The following is a 22,997-nucleotide window of genomic DNA, read 5'->3' as shown; positions in this document are numbered from 1 at the left end:
TATATACGCACACACACTTTAGAGGTCCTGTAAATGACCTTGGGGCAGCATAGGGAATAGTTTACCCTTCAGTCGGTATCGTCACAGAACGTTGGAAAAATAACATATAAAGAATATCCTGGTTCATTGAATTCAACAGCATATTTTATACAGTCTATGGTTTAGAGGCAGAGACACAACTACATTGGTCAAAGTTGGTATTTATTTCTTTTCATTTTCTTCAGACAAGTAACATCCTGAATTTGGAGTGCTTCCACACCAATGTTCTCAGGCATGTGTTTATGCTTACAGGAGGGCAGTGACACCATACACTCGACACAGCTGACCTCCAACCAGATTAGATCTGAATCTAGCACAGATCAGCCCTTAAACTGGGCCAGCTCCTAGAGTGAACTAACCAGATTAGACCTGAATCTAGCACAGATCAGCCCTTAAACTGGGCTAGATCCTAGAGTGAACTACTGCACTGTGACGGAGGAGATACAAGACCGCCTTAAAAAAAAAAAAAGTAAAAAAAAAATCCTTTAAAAAATATTCTCGCACATGCTCATTTATATAAAGACGTGGCTACAAAGCAAAGTGCACTTTGCACAGATTAATGTAAACACTTAGATAAAAGGTTACCTCCCACATAGACGTTAAGAGAGCGTCAGTCCGAAGCCTAATCACCCAGACTCTGGAGGTTAAAGCAGAGCATGTAGCCTATATATTCAGTTTAGATTCAGACCTCTGACTGATAGTAAAAAAGCAACAACCATTTGGATCTAGAATTTATGACCATATACACACAGAAAGACAAACATGTACATAAAAACAACATAAAAAGTGTTTCTGGTGACAGCAGTAGTAGTAGTTATTGTAGAAATATCAGCTTAAAATGTTCTATTGGTGCATTACATGATAAATACCATTTTAGTAAATAGGATACAGCTGTGGTGTTACATGTATTCTGCAGAAATGGATAAAACGTCAAAAAAGTGTTAAAAGTAAATTATAGATCATCTTTTGCTGTGGATTAAACCCAGCATTTGTGTATGAACACTGTTCTATAGCACAAGTTACAGAAAACTAATATTGACTGACATCTATCCATTTTATCCACCCATAAAAAAGGATAAAAAAAACCCTGAAACAAGGACATCGTCAGACTCAATCAATAAGCCAGAATGAATTTTTGATCTATCCCAATAACTGGGATGGCACATGGAAAAGAACACAACACACTGCCCTTTGACAAATTCAAAGGAAAATGGATTAAAGAACACTACGTTCCCCAGACTGATGAGAAGAACAACTGAGGGGACAGATCTCCTGCCCTTTCTCCCACTGAAATGCCTGTACAAATCCAGGGCAGTAAGTATGGCTTTATTGAATTCTTCTCTCTCATTGTCATTTACTTTAAAATACTCTTTCTGAAATACACAACCAAGTTGCTTATTATTCATGCTTGTATTGCACATGTCCCCTGACTGTCCCTGAAGTAGGTGGCTGGGATGAAACCACATCCGTGCTGTTGGTCCTCCCAGTCAATAGGGGGCGTGCTTACACAGGCCTGTAGCAGGAGTCTGGCTGCCATGTACGCAGATCCACCAGGATCTGGTTGAGCTTCTGCATCCAAAGATTCCTCTCGTCCTTAGTGTCTGCACTCAGCCAGTTCCTGAAAAGGGGAGAGAACAGCGCAAGTCAGCTCCCCTGCTGTAGAACAGGAATGCAATATGTCATAATTATGGTCCTATGACCTTGCTGACCCTGGCTGGCTGATCACAATTACAGAGATCACCACAATACACTCAACATCATTTTTTGCGAGCATTGAGAATAGCCGGATGGCTGAAACGTCTTTTTTTTTTAAAAAGTTGCTCCCTCCGCAAGGACTTTGTCTAGTCGCCTTTTTCAGAGTCTGACCCACTCATAGCCTCTTCCTCACAGAGTCGGTTCTAACGCACCTGGACTAAAAAACGGTCATCCGAGCGCAACAATATTTCTTTGCCTTCTGATCTTCTAGAGTGTTGTTAAATTCCTAGTGCTATAGGTAGGGGAGTGCACGCAGCAGCCAATCAACAATCAAGCCTATTTACCATCAAAAACAAAACCACCAGCAAAGCAACCTCTGTGGGCAAGAAACATCACCAACAGAGCAGCCTTTGAGAGCATTTCACGGGCAGCTTCCTTCATCTGTGTTTAGTTGAAATAAGGTTAGTCATAAATACATTGAACATACAGTAACGGTCACTATGGTGATCCACGTGGTGCAGTGACTTACTTTGTGACACACATGGTGTTGTGACACTGGCTGACGAGGGTCTCCCTGTCGTCGTCTCTCTGTGGCCGCACCGTGATCAGCTCAAACGTGTTGGGCCGCGCACAGAACTCACGGTTCGCCGGTTCCACCCGGTGGCTCGTGCAATTTGCAAGGTTGATCCGCCCAATCGGGTTCTGGAGGGAGGACGAGGACCCACACACACACACACACACACACACACACACACACACACACACACACACACACACACACACACACACACACACACACACACACACACACACACACGTCCAATGAGGAATTAAACGTCATATGTTTGATAACATATTAAAGGACTGAGGATTGACATTGAGTGACACCATTACTCTGGTTACTTACAGAGGCAAGTGTCAGGACAAAGCCAGGATCACTGAATTTGAAAAACAAACAAGCAAACAAAACCCGGCTCTGTCTCTAAATAATTTCCCTACCAAACAACGATTAGAATGAAACAACGATCACAGTAGGTGGTGTTTTGCCATGATTAGATACAACCAGGGCCTGACTCCATTTCAACGGTCTGTCTTGAGACTACTTTGGTGGGCGCTGTCCTTACTGAATGAAATGCAATACGCATCTCAGGTGGTGTGACGGGGGTGTTCCACTCAGACTAGCCGCCTGCCATTCACCTCCTTGTGCCCTTGAGCAACACACTTAACCCCAAGTTGAAATAACTAATACTGTATATGTAAGTTGCTTTGGATAAAAAAAAAAAAAAAAAAAAAAAAAAATAATAATAACCTTGCGCTTCTCGTCGTCGGGGTAGGTCCAGTAGGAGATGCAGTACCCTGAGAGCACACACCATCTCCGGTGCCACGCCCCGAAACCACTCACGTCCTCAAACATCGTCTGCAGGAGAGACAATCAGTCAAAACCAGAACCTCAAAAGACAAAACTATTTAAAAGCTCAAGCCACGCATGCAGTGTATATATATTACAACTAAAATATAGGCTGTAAATGACCACATAGATATATAAATGAACTGCAAATGATTTGAATGGCTTCAAGCAAAAGGCCATCAAAAAACAATTTAATATGTACTTCAGTTAGACCTAATGAGTTAATGAAGAGCATTCTATACTGAATACACCTAACTCAAGTGTCAGTAAAGGGGTGCTGTGAGGTTAATGCATTAATTGGCAGACTAAAGGGAAGGTCATGAGCGACAGGAAATGTGCCCTCACCAGGAAGCCCCTCTCTTCCACCCGTGAGCCGACCTCACACTGCATCTTCAAGTAGATGTGCCCTTCCAACGGACACAGGAAAGGCACCTACACACACACACACACACACACACACACACACACACACACACACACACACACACACACACACACACACACACACACACACACACACACACACACACACACACAAACACACACACACACACACACACACACACACAGAGCAGAGGGGCATTTTAGAGGACAATACAAGTTGACCAGACGTTTACCTACAAAAAATTAAAAAATTATTAGACTATGACTATGAGAATTAACACAAACTCCACGTGTACTGAAGAGTGTGTTTATCGTAGCGCGTAGACTCTGTACCCTACACCAATACACATATCCACAGTGAGAGTGGATGTGTGAGGAGGAGCCTGGGACCCTACTCAGCCTCTCAATTGTACTTGTTCAAGATTACTTATAACGGAAACTCTCCTGAGAACCAGTCAACCCGGTCTTTTAAGTGTTCAAATCAGAACTCAAGAAACACAAACACACCCAGCTTTGTGAACAAAATGCACAATGCAAGTGAACCAGAGGTTAGACATTAGTATAATAAAAAAATAAATACACATCAAACCCACACACGGTCACGGCAACACCAACAAAAATCAGATCAAAGCAAACAAACAAAAAAAGCAAACAAGTAAACAAAAAGAATTTGAGCATTAAGAGTGTTACTATCAGTCAGGTGACAAGCATGTAGTGACCTTTTTCTGAAACATGTCACTGAGAAGGTCTCTCTCAATCCCTTCATATTTGATCTAAAAAGGAGAGAAACAGACGAGTGCACATAAGTGAAACTGAGGCTGGTTCCTAAGCAACAGTATCCCAGCCAACTGAGGGAACCAGGAAGCCTGGCTCAGCACCAAAACTGTGTGGCCTGTGTGTTAGCTATACTAGATGTGCATGTCTGACAGTGCTAGATATGGAGCTGGTGAATGGTGAAAAGTATGGTCATGGTGCAAACTTAAAATAACATTTTAAAATGCAAATTAAAAATGAAAAAGCACACAATATTTCTAGCACACAAACACCACTGATGACATTATACTTCAAGAATACCTTTTCCAGAGGGAACTTGTTCTTCCCAATGGAAGCGAGCGTAAGCTTGTGTGATCCAACGAGGACGAAGTTGCTGGTGCGCACTGCGTTGGGGCCTCCAGGACTGGCCATCACTGCCACGGTAATGCAAAAGCAGAGTCAGAAAGCGCTTTCAGATATAACCTCCGGAGTACATGCGGAGGTTTGTCAAACGGAGGTCCTACCCTTCGGATGATTCAGATATGATGCTAACCTGCGGACCTAATACTGACCTTATACGGACGTATGTGTGAACGACATACACGCACATTACAGAATCTCCGTGTGGTTGTCGAGTGAGGGGTGGGGGCTTAGAGTTCACAAGATGCGAGATATATGACGCAGAATATATGCGGCCGCTGCCTGTCACTGCTGCTTTTTGTTTACAAAGTGTAGCCTATGTATTATAGGCTAAAGAAGAGAAATCTATTGTGCGTATGCTAATACTTGAAGTAGGATAGTCACGTAAGTGCGCACATACAGAATTTGTATGTGTGCTTCGAGTAAACACATTTATCTGTTTTCAACGTAATGCAGGCGCGCGGGAACATATTTTTGACCATGGGTGCTGAATAACAAAATAATGGATGTCCCACGATTTCTCCCCTAGCATGATATGATTTGAATTTAGACAGCTACGCCATTTCAACGCGGTGTATGAGTAGGCCTAAGAGCGAGAAGTTTTATAATGCCCTTGCCACTCCGACTCATCAATAAAAACTGCGTGCACACACACCAGACCAGCACTTGACTTTACATCATTAAACTATTTCAGTATATTGCTTTTCTGATTGTCAAAACCACACCTAACTTATGGCGTCTCCACTCCACAGCAAAAGTGTCCTAACCACGTTACAGCTGTTTCTATCTGAGCGACTCCAATAGTGAGAGGATTTCAGTGTCATATTTCGGTGGCACTAGCTGTCGTGGAACTCGAGATGACATGTCTACTGATAGGCAACAGGTCTCACCAACACGAAATTCTAATTGCAAAATATGCATCCTACCTCATCTGTTGTACTGTAGTTATTCGAAATTGGGCTTTTCACAATCCAACGATATATCCAAAGTGCGAACTAGTTGGTGATGGTTTATGAAAACTGCCAGTATGCATGCTACACGGAGTTCTGACAGGGCTGTGCATGGCCTAATAAACAGGCAAGATATAACCCACGATCGCCATGGTTTCGTTGTCAATTCGTGTTTGTGGTAATAATGACAGCAACAATAAAACCATCTGTATCTTACGATCTTCATCATTCTTGACAGATCACCAGCCTCCTCTGGATGGTCATATGCATAATAAGCCTATAGCCTACCTTTAGTTTTCATTTAATTTTAAACACGAATCTACTGTCTTTACTGCCGGGAGAGAAAAAATATATTGTATTCTTTTCTGTAGCCTAATTCTGCCTAAGGCTATCAATGAACAGAAAACCGTGTTGGCTAACAATTTATTAAATACTCCTGTTATTGTCGTCAACGACGTCGCTGTAGGCTACTGCCTTTTCAGCGCCTTCTGCTTATGATGATTCAGTCTTTTGAATTCGTTTGGCCTTGCCATGCAGTTGTAGGCTACAACGTGCCATTCCCTTCATGTGTTTTATCAAAATGTTGTATGCCCTCATGGACAGTAGCTCCGTGATGTCTGCATCTTTCCATGTCGGAGATTTTCTGGACAGCACTATGCCACTCCATCATAACACTGGCATTTAAGTCAGATTTAACCACATGGACGCACGAAAGAAACGTCACCAACACGCCCTCTCACTAGGTGTGAATTTTAACCGCATGTTCTACGCCTCGTTCAGACACAGCACATTTACATAATGTCCGGAGGAAATACTAGGTCGGGGGTAGTATAAACACCGGGTGAATTCGGACTTCCATATGACCGGTTATGTCGTTCAGATATACGGCCCCACCGTTTAACATCGGCAGAACCTCCGGTCTTACACGTATGTCTGAAATCGCTTAGAATCAGGACAGACCAGAGGGACAGCACAACACACAAAGCAGGGCTGCAACTACCCACTACTCTCGTAGTCGATTATTTTCTTGATTAATCGATTATCCGTTGATCGATAACACACTGATGAAACTACCTAAGGGTTCTATAACAGAATGAACACTTTGACTGGAGGGTTGCCAGTTAAGAAAGCCCGAATAGACATCTTGAGTTTGCCTCCACTGTAAAAGTGGGCATTATGTTTCATATTTCTCAATGACAGAAGCTTAACAAGCCAGAAGCCTTAGAAACTAGACACCAACAGACACTAGCTATTTCAAACAAATGTCTTAAAGAAAAGAAAGGAAATGGGAAGTGTATGATTGAAATCTTACCTGGAGTCTGCAGACTACTCTTCTGCAAAGGGGTAAAACACAAAGGAGATTTTCATACAGGCCAACAACAACAACTACTGAACTCGACCCAAATATTTATTCTTTATAATATTTTATACTCAAAGTGTTTAAAGGATTTCTCCTTTAAGAGGAGACTGAATATCCTAAGTGAGCTGAAGGGACTTACTGATAGGAAGCGTTTGGGAGTGATGGCCTGGAGACAGAAAGAGACACACACACACACACAAAACAGATATTCAGATTCAAACAAAAACAAATCTCATCACATCGCACAAACAACAGCATCATATGCACACACACAACAACGGTCTGTGCGCCCATAGAGCTCTGACTGGTGTGATAAAGGCCTGGTCATCCATTCCCCTCATGCCCACCACTGTGCCACTGTGCGGGTAGAAGGCGGTGAAGTCAGAGCACCGGGGCTACTGACTCAGTAGGGTCAAGGGGTGGGTGGGGGCGGGGGCTCGGACAGCATATGGCGTACCGTGAAGCACATGCCGTGGAGATCATGAATGTGCGCCAGCAGAATCTGAACACAGACATTGCCTGGTCTGAGTGATAAGGCATTACCTTTACATTTACTTTCAGATTACATACCCCTAAGCCAACTGTAGGTAGTTTACATATATGCATGCGTCTTAAACCCTGTATAAAAACAGGGTTACATGTTCTCCAGTCCTGCCCTTACAGGTCACCATAGAAACAGGGTATCCATCCATCCATCCCATAATACCTTTGACTTGTTGGGCTTCTTCCTCTTGTCTGGGTTGAGCTCCCTCTTCTGGACCTGGGGAGATGGACCAGGCCAGTCAGTCAGGGCAGAGATCAGAGACGGAAGAGAGCAGGAAGCATTACGCAAGGCTGAACTCCAGCCACGGAAATGTTCCTTGCTTTATCAGACATTTTTGAAGTTGCTGTCTATAAAATGATCCATTTTCTAATCTTAAGTAAGCAGCCTGGCCCACGCCTGAAATCTGGCACAGGGAGGCCTGGGAGCTTTAAGCCCTGATTACATGTGCTCTGCACTGCAGAGGGGAGATCCCAGTGTGCACTCATTACTCACCAGGTAGTACACTTCAATGTCAATCTCAAAGTCATTGGACACTTCAGGCCTGCAGGGTTGGGGGGGGAAGAAAAGGTATCTTAAGCATCAACAGAAGCATCTCCATACTACGGCAATGGAAGCACAGTCCTACAGTTTAACCTGAGCTGCCTCCATGGCAGCCCTTTGGTCAACACACGTGTCAAAGAGGAAGTGGAGTGGTGTAGTGATTCAGACAGTGAGGCCTTTGCTCCTGGGAGTGTGTGGGGGTGGGTGGGTGTGTGTCAGTAACAGTGTGAACTTGGTGGAGAGGGTAAGCATGTTTGCTGTGTGTGTGGGATGGAGAGACTCACAGTGTGAACTTGGTGGAGAAGGTTTGCTGTGTGTGTGTGTGTGTGTGTGTGTGTGTGTGTGTGAGTGATGGAGAGACTCACAGTGTGAACTTGGTGGAGAAGGTTTGCTGTGTGTGTGTGTGTGTGTGTGTGTGTGTGTGTGAGTGATGGAGAGACTCACAGTGTGAACTTGGTGGAGAAGGTGAGGGCGTCTCCACTGAGCGCATTGCGGGTGCTGGCCAGGGGCGTGGCCACTGTGTTCTCTGCTCCAGAACGGATCATCACAAAGAAGTAATGGCTGCTCGACTCTACACACACACACACACACACACACACACACACACACACACACACACACACACAAGAATGAAACACAAGAGTCAAACAAGACAAACCATCTATAAAGCCCAATTCAGACCAAAGATTCGAAAGACGAAACGGTTGCAGAAAAGAGTTGCAGCGGTGTGAATCAAATGTTGCACGTCGTTGCCAGCTGTTGCAAGCAGTCACAAAGCATCCACCATGTCTAGTCGCAGTTGCAAGGTTTTAGAACGTTGCAGCAAGTTGCTGGTTTATAGAATGTTGCAGCTCATCTCGTCGCGAATCTTTGGTGTGATTTGGGCTTAAGAGCAAGAGGTGCTAAGTTGAATGCAAATGTAAAAACAAACGCAAAAGTCTAAAAATGTCACAGGACTCAAGAGGCCCTCTGCCAACAGTTGAAGGCCCCAATTGACATGGATAGTCCTCCCTTAGACATCCACAGATGCTCAGAGATTTAGGGGTTTAATAAACTACCCCCCCCCCCACCCAAGTATATTTTCTTTGGCTTTTTGCCTTTATTGACAGGACAGTGTAGAGGCTGACAGGACGTGAGTGGGAGGGATAGGGAAACGACCTGATGTGGCCAGTTGCGCCACAGCGCCCCCCCTCGTAGTCAGTGTTGAAAGAGTGTAAGTGAGGTGTGTTCTCACCAGGCCGGTTGGCGGTGGAGCAGACGAAGTCAGCTTTGAGGGGCAGTCGCAGCTCCAGCAGGCTGATTGAACCTTTAGAGGCCGAGGCCCCATTGGACGACCCCGCGCCCCCCCGCTCCGCTCTAGGGCCCTCCGCCTTCAAACGATCCAGCTCCGTTTTCAGGGCCAGACGACGCTCAGCTGGAACACACACACACAGAGTTAGCCATACACACACACACACAGAGTTAGCCACACACACACACACGTTACTGCTAGAAAAAGAGGGGGACCTGATCATTTAAAATATTCTCAAGCTAGTCTCCAGCAACACAATGCAAACACGCTCCTTCATTAGACTGTGAACTTAATGTTCTCCCATAAAAAAGAACAGAAAACGCAAAAATGTCTCAGATACACTGCTTACTTTGACTGCAACAGTCTAACGTGATTAACAGTGACTTGGCAGCATGATATCTACCCTGGTAAGATAACTTCTATGCTATGTTACTGTGGTAGCACAACTTCTGTGCATTATAGAATAAACAAATATATTCGTGCAGTATAGTCTCAAGCAGCAAACATCCAGGTCTAGGAAGGTGTGTGTGTGTGTGTGTGTGTGTGTGTGTGCGTGCACGTTAGTCACTGGCGATAAGCACTGGCGATCTCGGCCTCCACCTGAGAGCCCTTGCCGTGCTGCCTGTGTATGTGGTGTGTGTCTGTGTCATGGTGTGTGTGACTCACTGGCGATGAGCAGCAGTCTCTCTGCCTCGGCCTCCACCTGAGCGCCCTTGCCGTGCTCCTCGTCTGTGCAGCAGTTCAGCGCCTGGCTGGCCTGGTGGATCACGGTCTGCTGCAGGTTCATCTCGTTCGTCAATTCCTGGGGGAGCACACGCACACACACACCTATGAAGCAACTTATGTACCAACAACTTGCACCAGAGAAAAAGCAAAACCCCATCCAATGGTAAAAAAAAAAAATCGAGTTAGAAAAACTTGATTGCTGTAAATTTTCATAATCAGTGATTAAAAAATTACGTCCAAAACACGAAAGACATGTGGCTGAGCTGCTGAAGACAAACAAATCTGTAAACAGGCCCTCTTCTGCCAAACACCAGCGAGACAGATGCCCCGTTGTGTGTGGGCGGCGCTGTGACTGACTTCCTCTCCAGCACAGCTGCCTGGAATGGGCATCCATCAACTGGAGCGGGACGCTGAACAAGCGCTCCCTCTGTCCGCCTGGACACAGCTGGACATTATCGCTCTCTTACTTTACACATCAGAATCACAACATCCGTCACAGTGGGGCGCTCATAAAGTAATCCGAGTACCCAGAAGCTCGCATCATGCTGAACGAACTTCTGGGCCAAAACCTTCACAACCGGAAAACAGCTACTTTCAGAGACGCCCACTGATCTCACTTCCTTTGTGTTCATGGGCAAAAGTTCCTACTGAAACCAGTGCGAAATGGCTGCCGATACAAACGTAATTGAAGCATGTTTAGAGTCGATTTTTGAAGAAACTGAAGTTCGTAACAACAGTTGCTTTAAACCTCTACAGAAGTTATGTCTCATTTGCCTAAGCAAAGGCTAACCAGAGATGGCTACAAAGGCAAACTAAACGTCATCGTTTTGGTTGTTAGTTCGCTGTCGGCGGTATTTTCATGAAACCCCCAGTACATGTGCATACTCACAAGGTCTGCCACCTCTCCACGATTGGCTATTAAGAAAAGCTTTGTTCGAAATCAGAGACATTCCCCCCGCCCTATTTTCCCCTGAATCAAGGTGTATTCCTCTAGACTACACATACAGTAGACAGCAGGGCACCAATTAAGGACAACATTCACCTCCACTGCAAAAACACAACTGGGGTTATGAGAACTGAAAGGTACTAGCAATTACTTGACCAATGGCAGCCCTCTTTCTGTACTAGCTGACCGAGGAACACTCCTGCTATAGTGGTTGACCAATGGGAGCACTCCCGCAGTGGTGGTTGACCAATAGGAGCACTCCTGCTACGTTGGTCAACCAATGGGCAGGCTCCTCACCTTCATCCTCTGCTTGATGCTGACGTGGCTGGCGGCACGGGCCTGCTGCTGCTCGGCCCTCTGGGATACGTCTTCCTTCCTGACGATCACCTGCTTCACGTGCGGCCTCTCCGTCTCAGTCTTCACGCGAGTCGACCTGTAGGCGTCAATGCTGACGCACGAGAGGAAGAGGACAATTAAACCTCACAAGTCCTAAACAAGACAGCTCTCATCAGTTATTCAGGAAGACCGTTTTTTAATAAAAGAGGAATTACAAGGAGAGATATCACACAGTCAGCTTCCCCTGGTACCCGACTCTGAAGATAAAAAGCTAATTTTTTGAGTGAGGGCTGTGAGAGAGAGAGAGAGAGAGAGAAGAGAGAGAGAGAGAGACTGAGAGAGACAGCTGCAGGTGTGTGGTACCTGTAAAGTAGGTTCTGTTCTCCATCTGTATTCTCCAGGCTGTCTGAGGAACCGGCCTTCAGTATACGGGCCTTCTGGAACTTGCCGAGCCTGGAGGAGCTGTCTGGGGTGCCGCTCTTCTCCAGGAAGGAGCTGGCGGGGGTGGACGTCTGAGGAGAGGCAGAACGTTTACACAGGTTAGTGCTACATGTACACTTCATCTGCCCCTTCTAGGTTCAGACAAGAGGTTGTGAATGGAAAAGGTATAAAAGTCTACACACAACATGCATGCTGCTCTCAAACCAATGGAAGGGGATTTCATCATGTGGTGTTATGGTGGGAAAACACAAATGAATTCAACTGAAAGCTGCATGTAGTGTGCAGATGTTTCTTTTTTTACGTTTACATCCATTACAACCAGCTCTTGCTTGTTTAGAGCCATTCTATTCCATTGCACTGTAAACACAAGAGCTCCACAACGGCATGTAGAGAACACAAATCAGCCTGGTACGCATGGAAATCTGTTCAAAGTAGTACATAACAAGACCCAACTACTGTCAAAAAGAAAATAGATCTAAGGTCGGTCAGGGACAAAAAGGTCAGTTGTTTCACTTGACACCAGGTTAGAGATCAGTGGATGCTGACTGCCTAGTGGGTTAAATATTTCTTTTCTTGTCAATGTGTTAATCTTGCACACTGGTTATACGTCATATATGGAGACAACCACTGTGAAATGGGGACTACGTGGGTGGGAACGATTGCAGTGCACTGCACTTTGACTGTCAAATCCACCCCAAAAACATTCAAATTGGGCAGGATATCACAAATGATTGAAAGCAGAAGTTCACATGGCTGCTTGAAGGAACAGTATGCCAGTTTATCAGTTATTTTGACAGCACTTCTGCTTTCCAAAGCTGAGGTTGTGTCTTAAAGGATATAGTCTTGTCTTATTTATTTTCAACAGTGTTTGTTCAAAAAGCAGAGATCAGAGGTAGGGCTTAAATGAGAAGCTGCTGGCCTCGTTGGAGTTTGTTTCCAATACTGCCAGGCTTCTAGTCCCCAGTTTCAATGAGTTGTCTGACCCGAGACTGCGAACACTGGCCACATAATGCCAAAGTCACGGCTGGCTCTTGAGACGGGTCCGAGGGCTTTAGCTCGGACTAGGGCACTCACGGGCCAGTAGCCACCAGAAGAACCCAGGAGCACGGGCTCAGAGGACGACTTTCCCTCAGACAGAAACACAGACACGTCCAGCTAGTCAAAGAGAAAGCACACGGGTCTGGGTGAAGATGGACTCTGCTACACAATCTCTGGCTGCAGTTAGGTCATGTAAAACTTCCATAGACATCTCCCATTGCTTCCGCATATGTTTCATTCCCAATGCTTTCACAAAACGTCTACTCTAAATCGGAATTTTATCTTTAATGTGCGAGTTGTGACACTGCGAATATGTAGTGTTCTCTAATGCACTCTAAAGAGTGTGAGAGGGACATACTATGTGTTTTCTTTCGAGTTTGTGTGTGTGTGTGTATGTATGTGTGAGAGAGAAAGACTCACTACGAGTTTCCCCTAGTGTGTGTGTGTGTGTGTGTGTGTGCGCGCATGTGACTCACTATGAATTTCCTCTCGGGGCTCTTGACCACTGCAGCCACGGTCTCCGCCAGTGGGGTCAGCAGAGACATGGACGAGATATTCAGCCCACCCTCGTCGTCATCATCATCTTCATCATCTTCATCAGCGCTCGGCTCGTTGCTGTCCTCCAGGACTCCATCAAACAGATTGTTTATCACCGCAGAGTTGATGGAGCCGTCCACGTTCATTTCCTTCTCTGTCACTTCCTCTTCATCATTCTGTTCCTCCTCTTCCTCACGTCTCTCTGCACCCGAGAAGAGACAGGAACATCAAACACCATTCCTCACCATACACACCAAAGGACAAGAGGTCCACTTATACAACACTGAAGATTGTTGTGACATTTGACATAGCCCAACGCTGCAACATTCACAGCCTTTGAATTAATCGACTGATTTTCCAGCTTGGAAACCTGAATTTTGTAATTTCATGACATTTAAACAGGTATAAAGAACCGGAAAAAGATTGCTGGATAATTGATAATTGGCAGCTTTACAAACCATATTTCTCAACTTCCTTGAACTCATGTGCCATGTTCTCGGCTGACATATCTACTTTCTTCAGTGGGCTTGGAGTTACAGTGGTGGGGGGCTTTGTGTGTCTCTCTGTGGAGAGAAAACATTTACATCAGTGACATCATTAATTACCAAAGACCACTGAGTGTGCAAACCCATACAGAAATGAAAACAGATATAGATTGAAGAATTTATAGCTATGCCCCTTGATGTCAATATTCAAAACCATTAAGTGCTAAAATGGTACCCAGACTGAAAGGGTCACAATCTTACCCAATTAACAACATTATAGTACAATATCAAGCGTTACAGGTATGCTTTGGCATATCAGAGACATCATTTTCCGCTTTAAATATTTAACAGAATGTCTACAAATCAACATTATCCATGAGCCAATGTTAACAAAGGCATCTACGCCATATTATACTATATTTTACATTATTAGTCATGAGTCTCAGTACTTCAAAGGTGCTCTAAGCGATGTTGGGTAGGTAACGTCACTTATGTTGACGTTCAAACAAAACAGAGAGCTGGCTCTCTACTCCCTCCTCTGCAATTGAAACAGTCCTGAACGCGCATCTTGTCGGTGATTGGCTAGAACAGTTTGTTATGTTTTAATGGTCCAGGGGCCTGTACTACGAAGGGAGCTTAACCTACCCAGATGTAACCCAGGGTTACTTTGTTAAACCGGGGTTGACAAAACCTGGTTATCTTAAGTGGTGTTAATCGGTACTATGACGCTGATTATGAAGTTGATTTGTTGAGCCGGGGTTAACCTCATTGGAGTTTGTGCGCGTTCACATAAAAGGGGCGGGTTGCAGCGCAAGTCACCACTTTCAATGATGACGCGATCACCTTATTTTACGGATGAGGAATGCACAATTTTTTATGCCAAGTTATGAGGAATTAAAACCCACTCTACGACAAAAATCAAATACCTCGGCAGTGAACAAAGCAAGGCAAGGCTGTTGGCAACGTATTGCAGATCGGGTAGCCTAAATGCCTAAAAGTAAAGTTTTATTTCCACATGTTCTTCAAATATGTGTTACGGAGGATTAATAGCTTGCGGAATGTCTGAAATTAGTTGAAATAATTAAATTGCCTATTTTGAGTTCATAGAAATGCCTACAGATGCAACACAATTTAGAAGTGGGCATATAGATTACAGTAATAGGATAATTGAATGTTTAAGTAGCCCCCATTGACTGATTTAGTGTTTGCCTAATCCTGTAAACATTTCAGATGCAACACCATTGCTAAAAGCACATGGCAGCAGGTGAAAATGAAACACAAACATTATTCAGAATAGTAGGTTTATATAGTTATAGCTTGCATTAATATTTCTTAATTATGAAAACATGTAGGCCTAGTATGCTTATAGCCTTCACTTGGCCTCTGTTTTACAGCTAACAAGAAAAAGGTGTCTTTGAACCCTACTGTAAGGCACCAGTGTTTTACAGTAGCAGAGGAGCAAACAATAGTGGAAGGCCGATTATGGAAGGGGTTGAGGGAGGCATTCGGTCGGATTCTGGTGCTGTGGAAATGTGTAGCCTTTATGTGCAGGGTACAGTGATATGACATTCAATTCAACAAGTTTGTTAAAATAGTGAATGGTAGGCTATGTCCGATTTATTTCAGGCTATTCTTGCTTAGATGTTCAGCATACTGTAGGCTAGGCCTATGTCCGATTTATTTTCGGACATACAGTATTCTTGCTCAGATGTTCAGCATCACCGATTAGATGGAATACATGAATGTCCACGTAAGGGCATTGCTATGACGGGTGACATTAGAGACTTCTGCCTAGATAGGCCAGATATATTGCGGTCTCTAAAACCCCTCGCCCTGCGAAGAGAGCCCCCGAAGAGAGCCCCTCACGATTTGCTGTCCAATGTCGTATGGATTTTTTACAGTGCAGGGGACATACATGTTTGCTGTATTTGACATAAAATGTTTTAGCTTAGAAAGCGTGTAACATCGCTTAGAGCACCTTTCAATCATCTCTAACACAAATAGCTCTGTACCTGCTGTTCTGGTCTCAGTGGTGGCGCTCAAATCACCACCAGAGGGCGCCAAATGCTCATCGCTGACTTCTCTCTCCTACAAGAGAACAACCATCAAGTGTGCTGGTGAGTATAAATGACAGCAGGCTTCGCAGTCCATCACTATCATCAGTGCAGTGAGTCAGTTAGTCATAAATGATTCAAAACGTACCTTCAGCTGGGGATCAACCTTCTCCTTGACTCGTTCTGGTTTGTTCGCTGATGTGTTGCCCTTCTGAAATCGACTGCGTATCTGCGCCAGCTCCATCTCTCGCTCCTAACGGCATACAATTATAACATGGCACACATCAACTGGGCACATAATATTTGACACACAACCGACAGGCTTGATAATGACAGCATCTTCCTGTATCTTAGCTGCTAGCACAAGTTGCTAACACCAATGACAATAAGGCCAAAAACTCAAGCTCAAAGTACTAGTGTACAAAGTACACTAATAATATGCCTGTCTAATGACTGCTGTAGGTCCGTGTTTCTCAAAGTGTAGTCCGGGGACCACTGGTGGTCCGCAAGCTATCCCAAGTGGTCCTCGAGCAGATGTGGTAAAATATAATATAGATGAGTTGTTTGCAATATTGAACCAACTTGTATGTAAATCCAAACAGTTCTGCAATACTGTCTATGTAAGATATGCCAGTTTAAATCTTATGAATCCTCTGACACAATAATCAAAGTGCAAAATTTACACATAAACTATAACGACATGAAGAACGATATCGCTATCACTTTCAGAATGATTTTGAGAACAATAAAACTAAAAAGCTGAGAGCCAAACAGAATCCATCAAATTTAGACATCGCATTCTTCAACACAAGACGACACTTTCCTTTCCTATGGTCAGTGTGGATGCTCATATCGCTATAGTTACAGCTATTGTTATAGTTATCACTCCTGGTGTGAATGGCCCTTGACTACTCACCATCTTCTGCTTCTGGGTCAGATCAGCGCAGGTGGTGGAGCCCTGGATCTTGTTGAGCCTCTCCTGGACCAGGCGTGATGTGGGGGTGGCAGACGGGGTGGCGCTGGGGGTGCTGGGGTTGGAGTTCCCCTTGGCCACTGAAGGGGAGCTCTTAGTGTTCAGCTCCTGGCACCGCTCACCAAAGCGCTCCAGGAAGGACTTCACTCCTGCGCCAGAGCACCAAACACACAGCAGTGAGCACACAGACACAGACCTGAGGGTACACGTCACTAATAAAATGCTCATAGGGCTTAATGGAATGACAATACCCGTGCCTGAAGTGATCACAATTTGTTTTATATATATGAAATGATGTAATCTAATCTTAAACAGCCTGGCCCACGTCTGAAATCAGGCACAGTGCCTGAGAACTTTAGGCATTAGAGTTTGTGGTCTTACCTGGTGTCCCTGCGGTGCCCTTGGGCTGGGCAGGGGTGGCATCTCGGGTGCCCCTCTCCCTGGCATGGGCATGGGAGGCATCAGCAGTAGCACCAGCTGCAGGGGTGGGTTTGGAGGGCAAGCCTGGCTTCTGGGGACTGGCACCAATCGACCCCTTTCCTGCGTCCTGCTCCCGGTACAAGCCCTGGGACTTAAGGGGGCTCCGTGCAGATGCGGAGCCCAGGGAGGAGAGTGTTTTCTGGGGGCTGGCTGGGATGGCTCCCCTGGAGAGCGGGGTCTTCTGGGGGCTGGAGACGGGGGAGGGGAGAGCGCGGGACGTGGGCTGAGCAGGACGGGGCTCCGGAGCCTCTGTGTGCTGGGCGCTCGGCAACACCACACGGTTGGACTTGACCGGAGAGTATACTGGAGGCTAAGAGAAGCAGATTATCATGGGAGAAAACACACACATTACACAGCATATATGCCTCACAGACAGTCAACGCATTCATTACAATTCTACTGACAGAAAATAGACGGGAAGTTGATCCCAGGCCAACGAACAGACAGACACTTTGAACTGAGTTTTAAAAAAATCCATTAACAAAGCAGCGCAGCAGTGCCAATTTAAAACACCAGAGGTTGATTTCACTTGTAAGCAAACAAACAAACAAACCTCACACACTTCGAACACGTGCATTAACAAAAGAGCCTTTGATAGAGACTCGGTATAGCCAATTATAAACACCCTTGTCGACTAACCCCCTTTACTCTCAGTGAGCCGTCTTTGATGCTCTGCTCCTTACCTGGCGTGCTGTGGGGGTTTGCTTGCTGGCAGCTGTGCTTTGCTGAGCCGCGGCACTGGCGGGAGGGGCACCGCGGGCACCGCTGGAGCCATTCCCAGAGCCAGTGCCAGGCTTCGCTGGTGCCCCTTGTGCATTGTCTTTGCGTCCCGAAGCGTGGCTCAGATCGTCCTCCCACGACCCGATGGTGGCGGCCAGGTTGGCCAAGCGGCCCTTTCTTCCCACGGGAGTGCCGGAGGCCGGAGGCGCGGGGTCAGGGGGCACGTCGTAACGCTGGGACTTATGGGGTGATGCATCCATGACGACAGCATCAGAAGAACCTGCCAACAACAGCAGAGCAAAGGCAGTTACAGGGATGCTTCTATAAATCAGACATTGGCTCAGTTACGAACACTTGACATCATTTATAGACGTATACCCCCACCTCAATATTATTTCATGTTGTAAGTTTTGCATATTGTAAGTTAGTAGTAGTATTTATTTAATATAGGCACTACTGGACCGATCTACATATCACACTGAGATCCCTCCTTTCCTATCTTGCAATGGAGTGGAAATCAATACTAAGGCACCATGATTTGGAATCATACATTTTTTTAACTTTTTAAAAAAAACAAAACAGTAAGTTCAGTTGAATTTTAAACATAATTCAACTGAAAAAATACATGAAAAAATGCAGTTACCAATGTAAAGCAAATGAGTGCACTGGATGTATGAAAGAAAAAAAAAAACAACAAAAAACAAGAGCATTGTTGCAATACAGAATGCAGCAAAATAATCGCTATATTTCTATTACACAGTTTTCATAATCGTTGGAAGTCCTAATTGAAGACTGATCAATGAATTTGATTAATTACACAGGTCCTACCCCAGAGCTGACCCTGCCTCTTACCCTCGCCATCCCAGTTGGTCCTCTGGGCGGCCAGTTTCTGCAGTCGGGCCCTCATACCGGACGTAGCCGGGGCAGTGTTGTCCATCACGCTCTGCCTCTCCCTCTCCAGCAGGGGCGCTGTGGGCTTCATCTCCATGTCCCGGCCGCTGGGGGCCTCCACTTGGGGTCGTATGGCCACTCTCTCTGGCTCTGGGGCTGGCTGGGGGGCTACGACCAGGGGCTCGGGCTCCCCCCGGGTGGGGGTAGGAGTGGGGGCCAGTCTCTCCTTGGCCAAGGAGAAGGCTGGAGACACGCTTGTGGGGGCGATGGGAGGCTTCCTGTCGACGATGGGGTCTGTGGTCAGAGGAGTGTTTGTGTGTGTGCGGTGGACATTTTCGGCCTGGGCCACGTTGAGGGCGTTCTCATCTGAGCAACGGCGTTTGGAGGGCGAAGGCTTAGCAGCAGGGGGCACTGGAACTGGATGAAACCAACACAGGGGAATCGTTACACTACAGTCCCAAGAGAAACTCAAGTATGAGATATCAGTCATATTGCTTTAAATAAAAACTGAACTCAATAAAAACACTGTATTCAGTACTGAGAAACTGGGAGAATTTCGGCTATGTAAAGTTCTCTGTTCTACTGATTGGTGACCTCCAACAATGCCCAGACGTCACATCACCGCAAGTGATCATACCAATATAACCTAAACAATGTATTAAAACTCAAAACCAGTATCTGTCAATCATATTGTATGTGTTATTCTTAACCCTAATTGTGTGTGCATGTCGAAACGAGAGTAACAGGAAAGCAGCTGGACTGGCCTACATAGCTCTGATTAGTAGGAGTACAGTAGGACATTTCCGGCATTGTGACCTTTCTGACAGACATCTCCAATAACGCCTGGGGAGAGGCAGGAATTCAGACGTTTCCTGGGGCGTGACATGGACTACAGCTCTGCAAGTTTGTTTTAAAAAGAAACAAACTAAAGTTTCTCCATAGCAACAGTATGCATACATTGCTGCACACCTTTTACAGATAGACTGAAATTTTATCTAAGCTTATACTATTACAAATGACAAATCAATTACCTACAACTCAATTCTATCAAACGCAAAAGAGGGAAAGCTTGCAAATATTACACAACCCAAAAAATTGCCACATAGACCCACTAAATTAACTGTTGCTTTTTGAAAGAAAGAACTGGCTAAACAAGATCACCAACAACACTGTCACTAAAATAAAATAAACAAAAAATGTAATGTTTCTAAAATGTGGAGGCAAGTAAATGCAAATCCTTATACCTACTTCCCTGAATAAGAATAAGGAAACAATGCAGTGTTGTGAAACTGTAGAGGAAAGTACCCTTTTCAACGGGGGTCAACTCGCTGATCAGGCTGTTGCTCTCGGCCAGGGGCTCTCGGCTCCTCTTTGCCATCTGCCGGTTGGCGGCCGTGGGCCTATCCGCCATCTTCTTCTGCAAATTCTCACGCCGCGCACGAGTGCGCTCCAGAAGTTTCTAAAGGCATAAAACACCAGAACAAACAGCAGTGAGAAAATAATTTATTCTACTCTGTCTAGTCCTGTAAAACAAGGATGATGCACGACACATGACTGACTAGGCTACTGGGCGGCTTACTCGAACACTGAACCAATTACTAAGTGACTGGAGTATGGAGTGGAGAATTATCTAGTTTAAGTGCCAGAGATAAACAAGTTGTATCTGGATCAGCAGCCGTTAAAACCTTCTAAGAGTTTTGAATGTCAGGGCAGTTAGGTTTTGTGAACATTATGTTGCCAAAGTTGTCAAAGAAAAAAAGTTGGCCTAATGCCTATGTTTAAAATCCCAAGCAAGAAAAAATAGCCTTGGCCCAACTGTGTCTTGAGGCGTTGGGCATTATTCAAAAGTAGTACAGTCAGTCAGCCCAAGCTGGCCTCTTGAAGTCTCTGTTAACCTCATCAGTAAACATTCCTGTGGCCGAGACTAAGATTTATCACTCTCCTTCTATGCAAGACTCAACACATTCCTGCTGTTTTCCCGCTTGCAGGCTGGCTGGCTGGCTCTGGGACTTCATGGAAAGTTCAGTTACTGTGGGTGTCATTCCCAAGGAATGAGCCATGCTTTGACACGTGACCCCGTGAAACTTTAATTCTATTGGTCAGGGATGAAAGGGTGCAGTGTTGTCTATGGTTAAAACACCCACATCTCCATAAAGGTAAATCAAATTTGGCAGCAACTGCAGTTTCTTTTACAGCAATCTGGCAATACCCCATTACTAATGTTACCCGGTGAATAGCCAAGTGGTCACCTCACTGAATATAATCCTGAACTGAAAAAGCTGTTGAAGGAACAGATGACTGATATGCAAATAAAAACTGGTCGTTGGTGTGACATTTGATGCTGCTGAGCGTTTCATTTCCTCATATTTATTTTCAAATTAGTAACGTTACTAGTTGGGGAAGTAACTAAATGTAGACACTCTTAAAAAGGGAAACATCCCGTTTACGTAGTTTAACGAAACATTCATATTATTCTGGTGGAGCTGTTCGACAGACCTCGCTAACGGTAAAGAAGCACGTTGGGACAGGGAGTGAATTAAAAGTTAAGGGTGTGCAGAAGAACATGCATCGAAAATGTCAGCTAGCTGCTTTCTTTACGTCAACTTAGTAGCAGCTATCAAGCTAGAAACCACTCCGTGATAATAAAGATACTACTCTGAGCAAAACTTCACATGATACTATAACAATTATTTTTTTCGTTGCAACTGCTGATTGAAAACTGACAAAAAGAGCGTTGTTCTTTTCATAAAAACAGCATGGCTGACGTTCTTTGCACCATGCAGGTGACGTTCACGGCTAACTTAGCTTAATTAACATAAGTTAGCGACCTTATCATCAATTGCTTGGATTTCTATTAAAACGTGATGTTTAAATGTAATAGCGCATACTACGGATTAAACATCAAACCTTGCAACAGCAATCCTTAAACCTAGAAAATAAGTCATAATTTGCTAGCTATCATTCCAATCCTAGCATGATTAACGTTAGCCTTTAAACCCCATCAACAGCTGAGTTCACATTTGGCCAAGATAAGTTAGCTAACCTTAACCATCGTTAAAATTTCAAAACATGAAACTAACCTCTGTAAATGGATCCATTTCGGACAAGATCCTCAAGATCGACCGTCTCTCTAACTGGCTGCCCGTTTTTGTATGGTGAACACTGATCAAGAAACCTGCCCTGCTGAAAGGCAAACGACTTCTATCAGAAAAACCCACCCAGTTCTCTCTCATGTGTCACGAAAACATCTGTTCAAATTTGAATTTCAGCGCTGTGCCACCACGCAGGCGCCAACGGACACGGACAGCTTGATTGGCAGTTGATTACGCGAATTAGCAAGCGTTGGAACCAGTTGAATTTAAGTCCCGCCTATTCAACGACGGACCCAACAACTAGGCTAGTTCAAAATAATGGATATGGTTATGGTATTTTGCTAAATAATAATAATAAAGGTAAGTACAGAGTATGGAGCAGTACATCTATATTTTCTGTAAGTGTGCCAATATTAATATAGAAATAAAAGAGGGATATGTTAAATATCATAATTACCAAAGGATAGACATATTGTGCTAAAAAATACTTGGCCTAAATCTGGGATTTATAAAACCTAGTCTGAAACTATCATTTCACATCAATGGAATGATCGGTAATTTGCGGATTTTTTGAGATGGATAGCATCAGCTTTGCTAGTATAGAGGGCGCCATTGCATAGGTTTTCCCAGAGCCTATATAGGCTACTGGATTTTCCCATAGGGTTCTGTTCAGTCACTGCTATCTTCAAATCAGAACAGCTGTTTTATTAGTATAATATATTATGCTTTGTTATGTTGTCTGTCAAAAAGTTGCCAATGTTGCAGACAATATCATTTTCACAGGTGTTATTTATTAGTCAATATAGGCCTACTTTATTCTTTGTGTACACACATATATATATATATATATATATATATATATATATATATATATACCGAAAGTCAGTATATATA

The 22,997-nt window shown here is 44.6% G+C and overlaps 1 protein-coding gene across 2 annotated transcripts; it reads right to left on the bottom strand.

Moving 5' to 3' along the window:
* Window positions 1-512: 512 nt before the first annotated feature.
* On the bottom strand, window positions 513-22,204 carry anln (anillin, actin binding protein). Of its 2 annotated transcripts, XM_076302265.1 has the most exons (24): window positions 22,092-22,204; window positions 20,317-20,470; window positions 18,973-19,428; window positions 18,084-18,400; window positions 17,302-17,710; window positions 16,864-17,069; window positions 16,096-16,200; window positions 15,906-15,981; window positions 13,867-13,971; window positions 13,348-13,610; window positions 11,756-11,904; window positions 11,354-11,504; window positions 10,051-10,186; window positions 9,328-9,507; window positions 8,538-8,664; window positions 8,046-8,094; window positions 7,716-7,769; window positions 7,149-7,175; window positions 6,962-6,983; window positions 4,601-4,713; window positions 3,488-3,574; window positions 3,044-3,151; window positions 2,264-2,436; window positions 513-1,657 (listed from the first exon to the last, which is right to left on the bottom strand). In XM_076302265.1, exons 1-24 carry the CDS (start codon window positions 22,107-22,109, stop codon window positions 1,543-1,545), a joined length of 3,600 nt encoding a protein of 1,199 aa, XP_076158380.1. In that variant the 5' UTR covers window positions 22,110-22,204; the 3' UTR covers window positions 513-1,542. The 2 variants fall into 2 exon arrangements, with proteins under 2 accessions (XP_076158380.1, XP_076158381.1); XM_076302266.1 differs by lacking the exons at window positions 513-1,657; window positions 2,264-2,436; window positions 3,044-3,151; window positions 3,488-3,574 and adding an exon at window positions 3,613-4,299.
* Window positions 22,205-22,997: the final 793 nt, after the last annotated feature.

The sequence above is a fragment of the Alosa pseudoharengus genome, unplaced genomic scaffold (assembly GCF_046254945.1).
Source record: "Alosa pseudoharengus isolate Yale_2024_CS ecotype anadromous, Long Island Sound unplaced genomic scaffold, YU_APseudo_1.1 YU_APseudo_1.1_scf_23, whole genome shotgun sequence".
Classification (NCBI taxonomy): domain Eukaryota; kingdom Metazoa; phylum Chordata; class Actinopteri; order Clupeiformes; family Clupeidae; genus Alosa; species Alosa pseudoharengus.
This window is presented reverse-complemented; position numbering and strand designations above follow the sequence as displayed.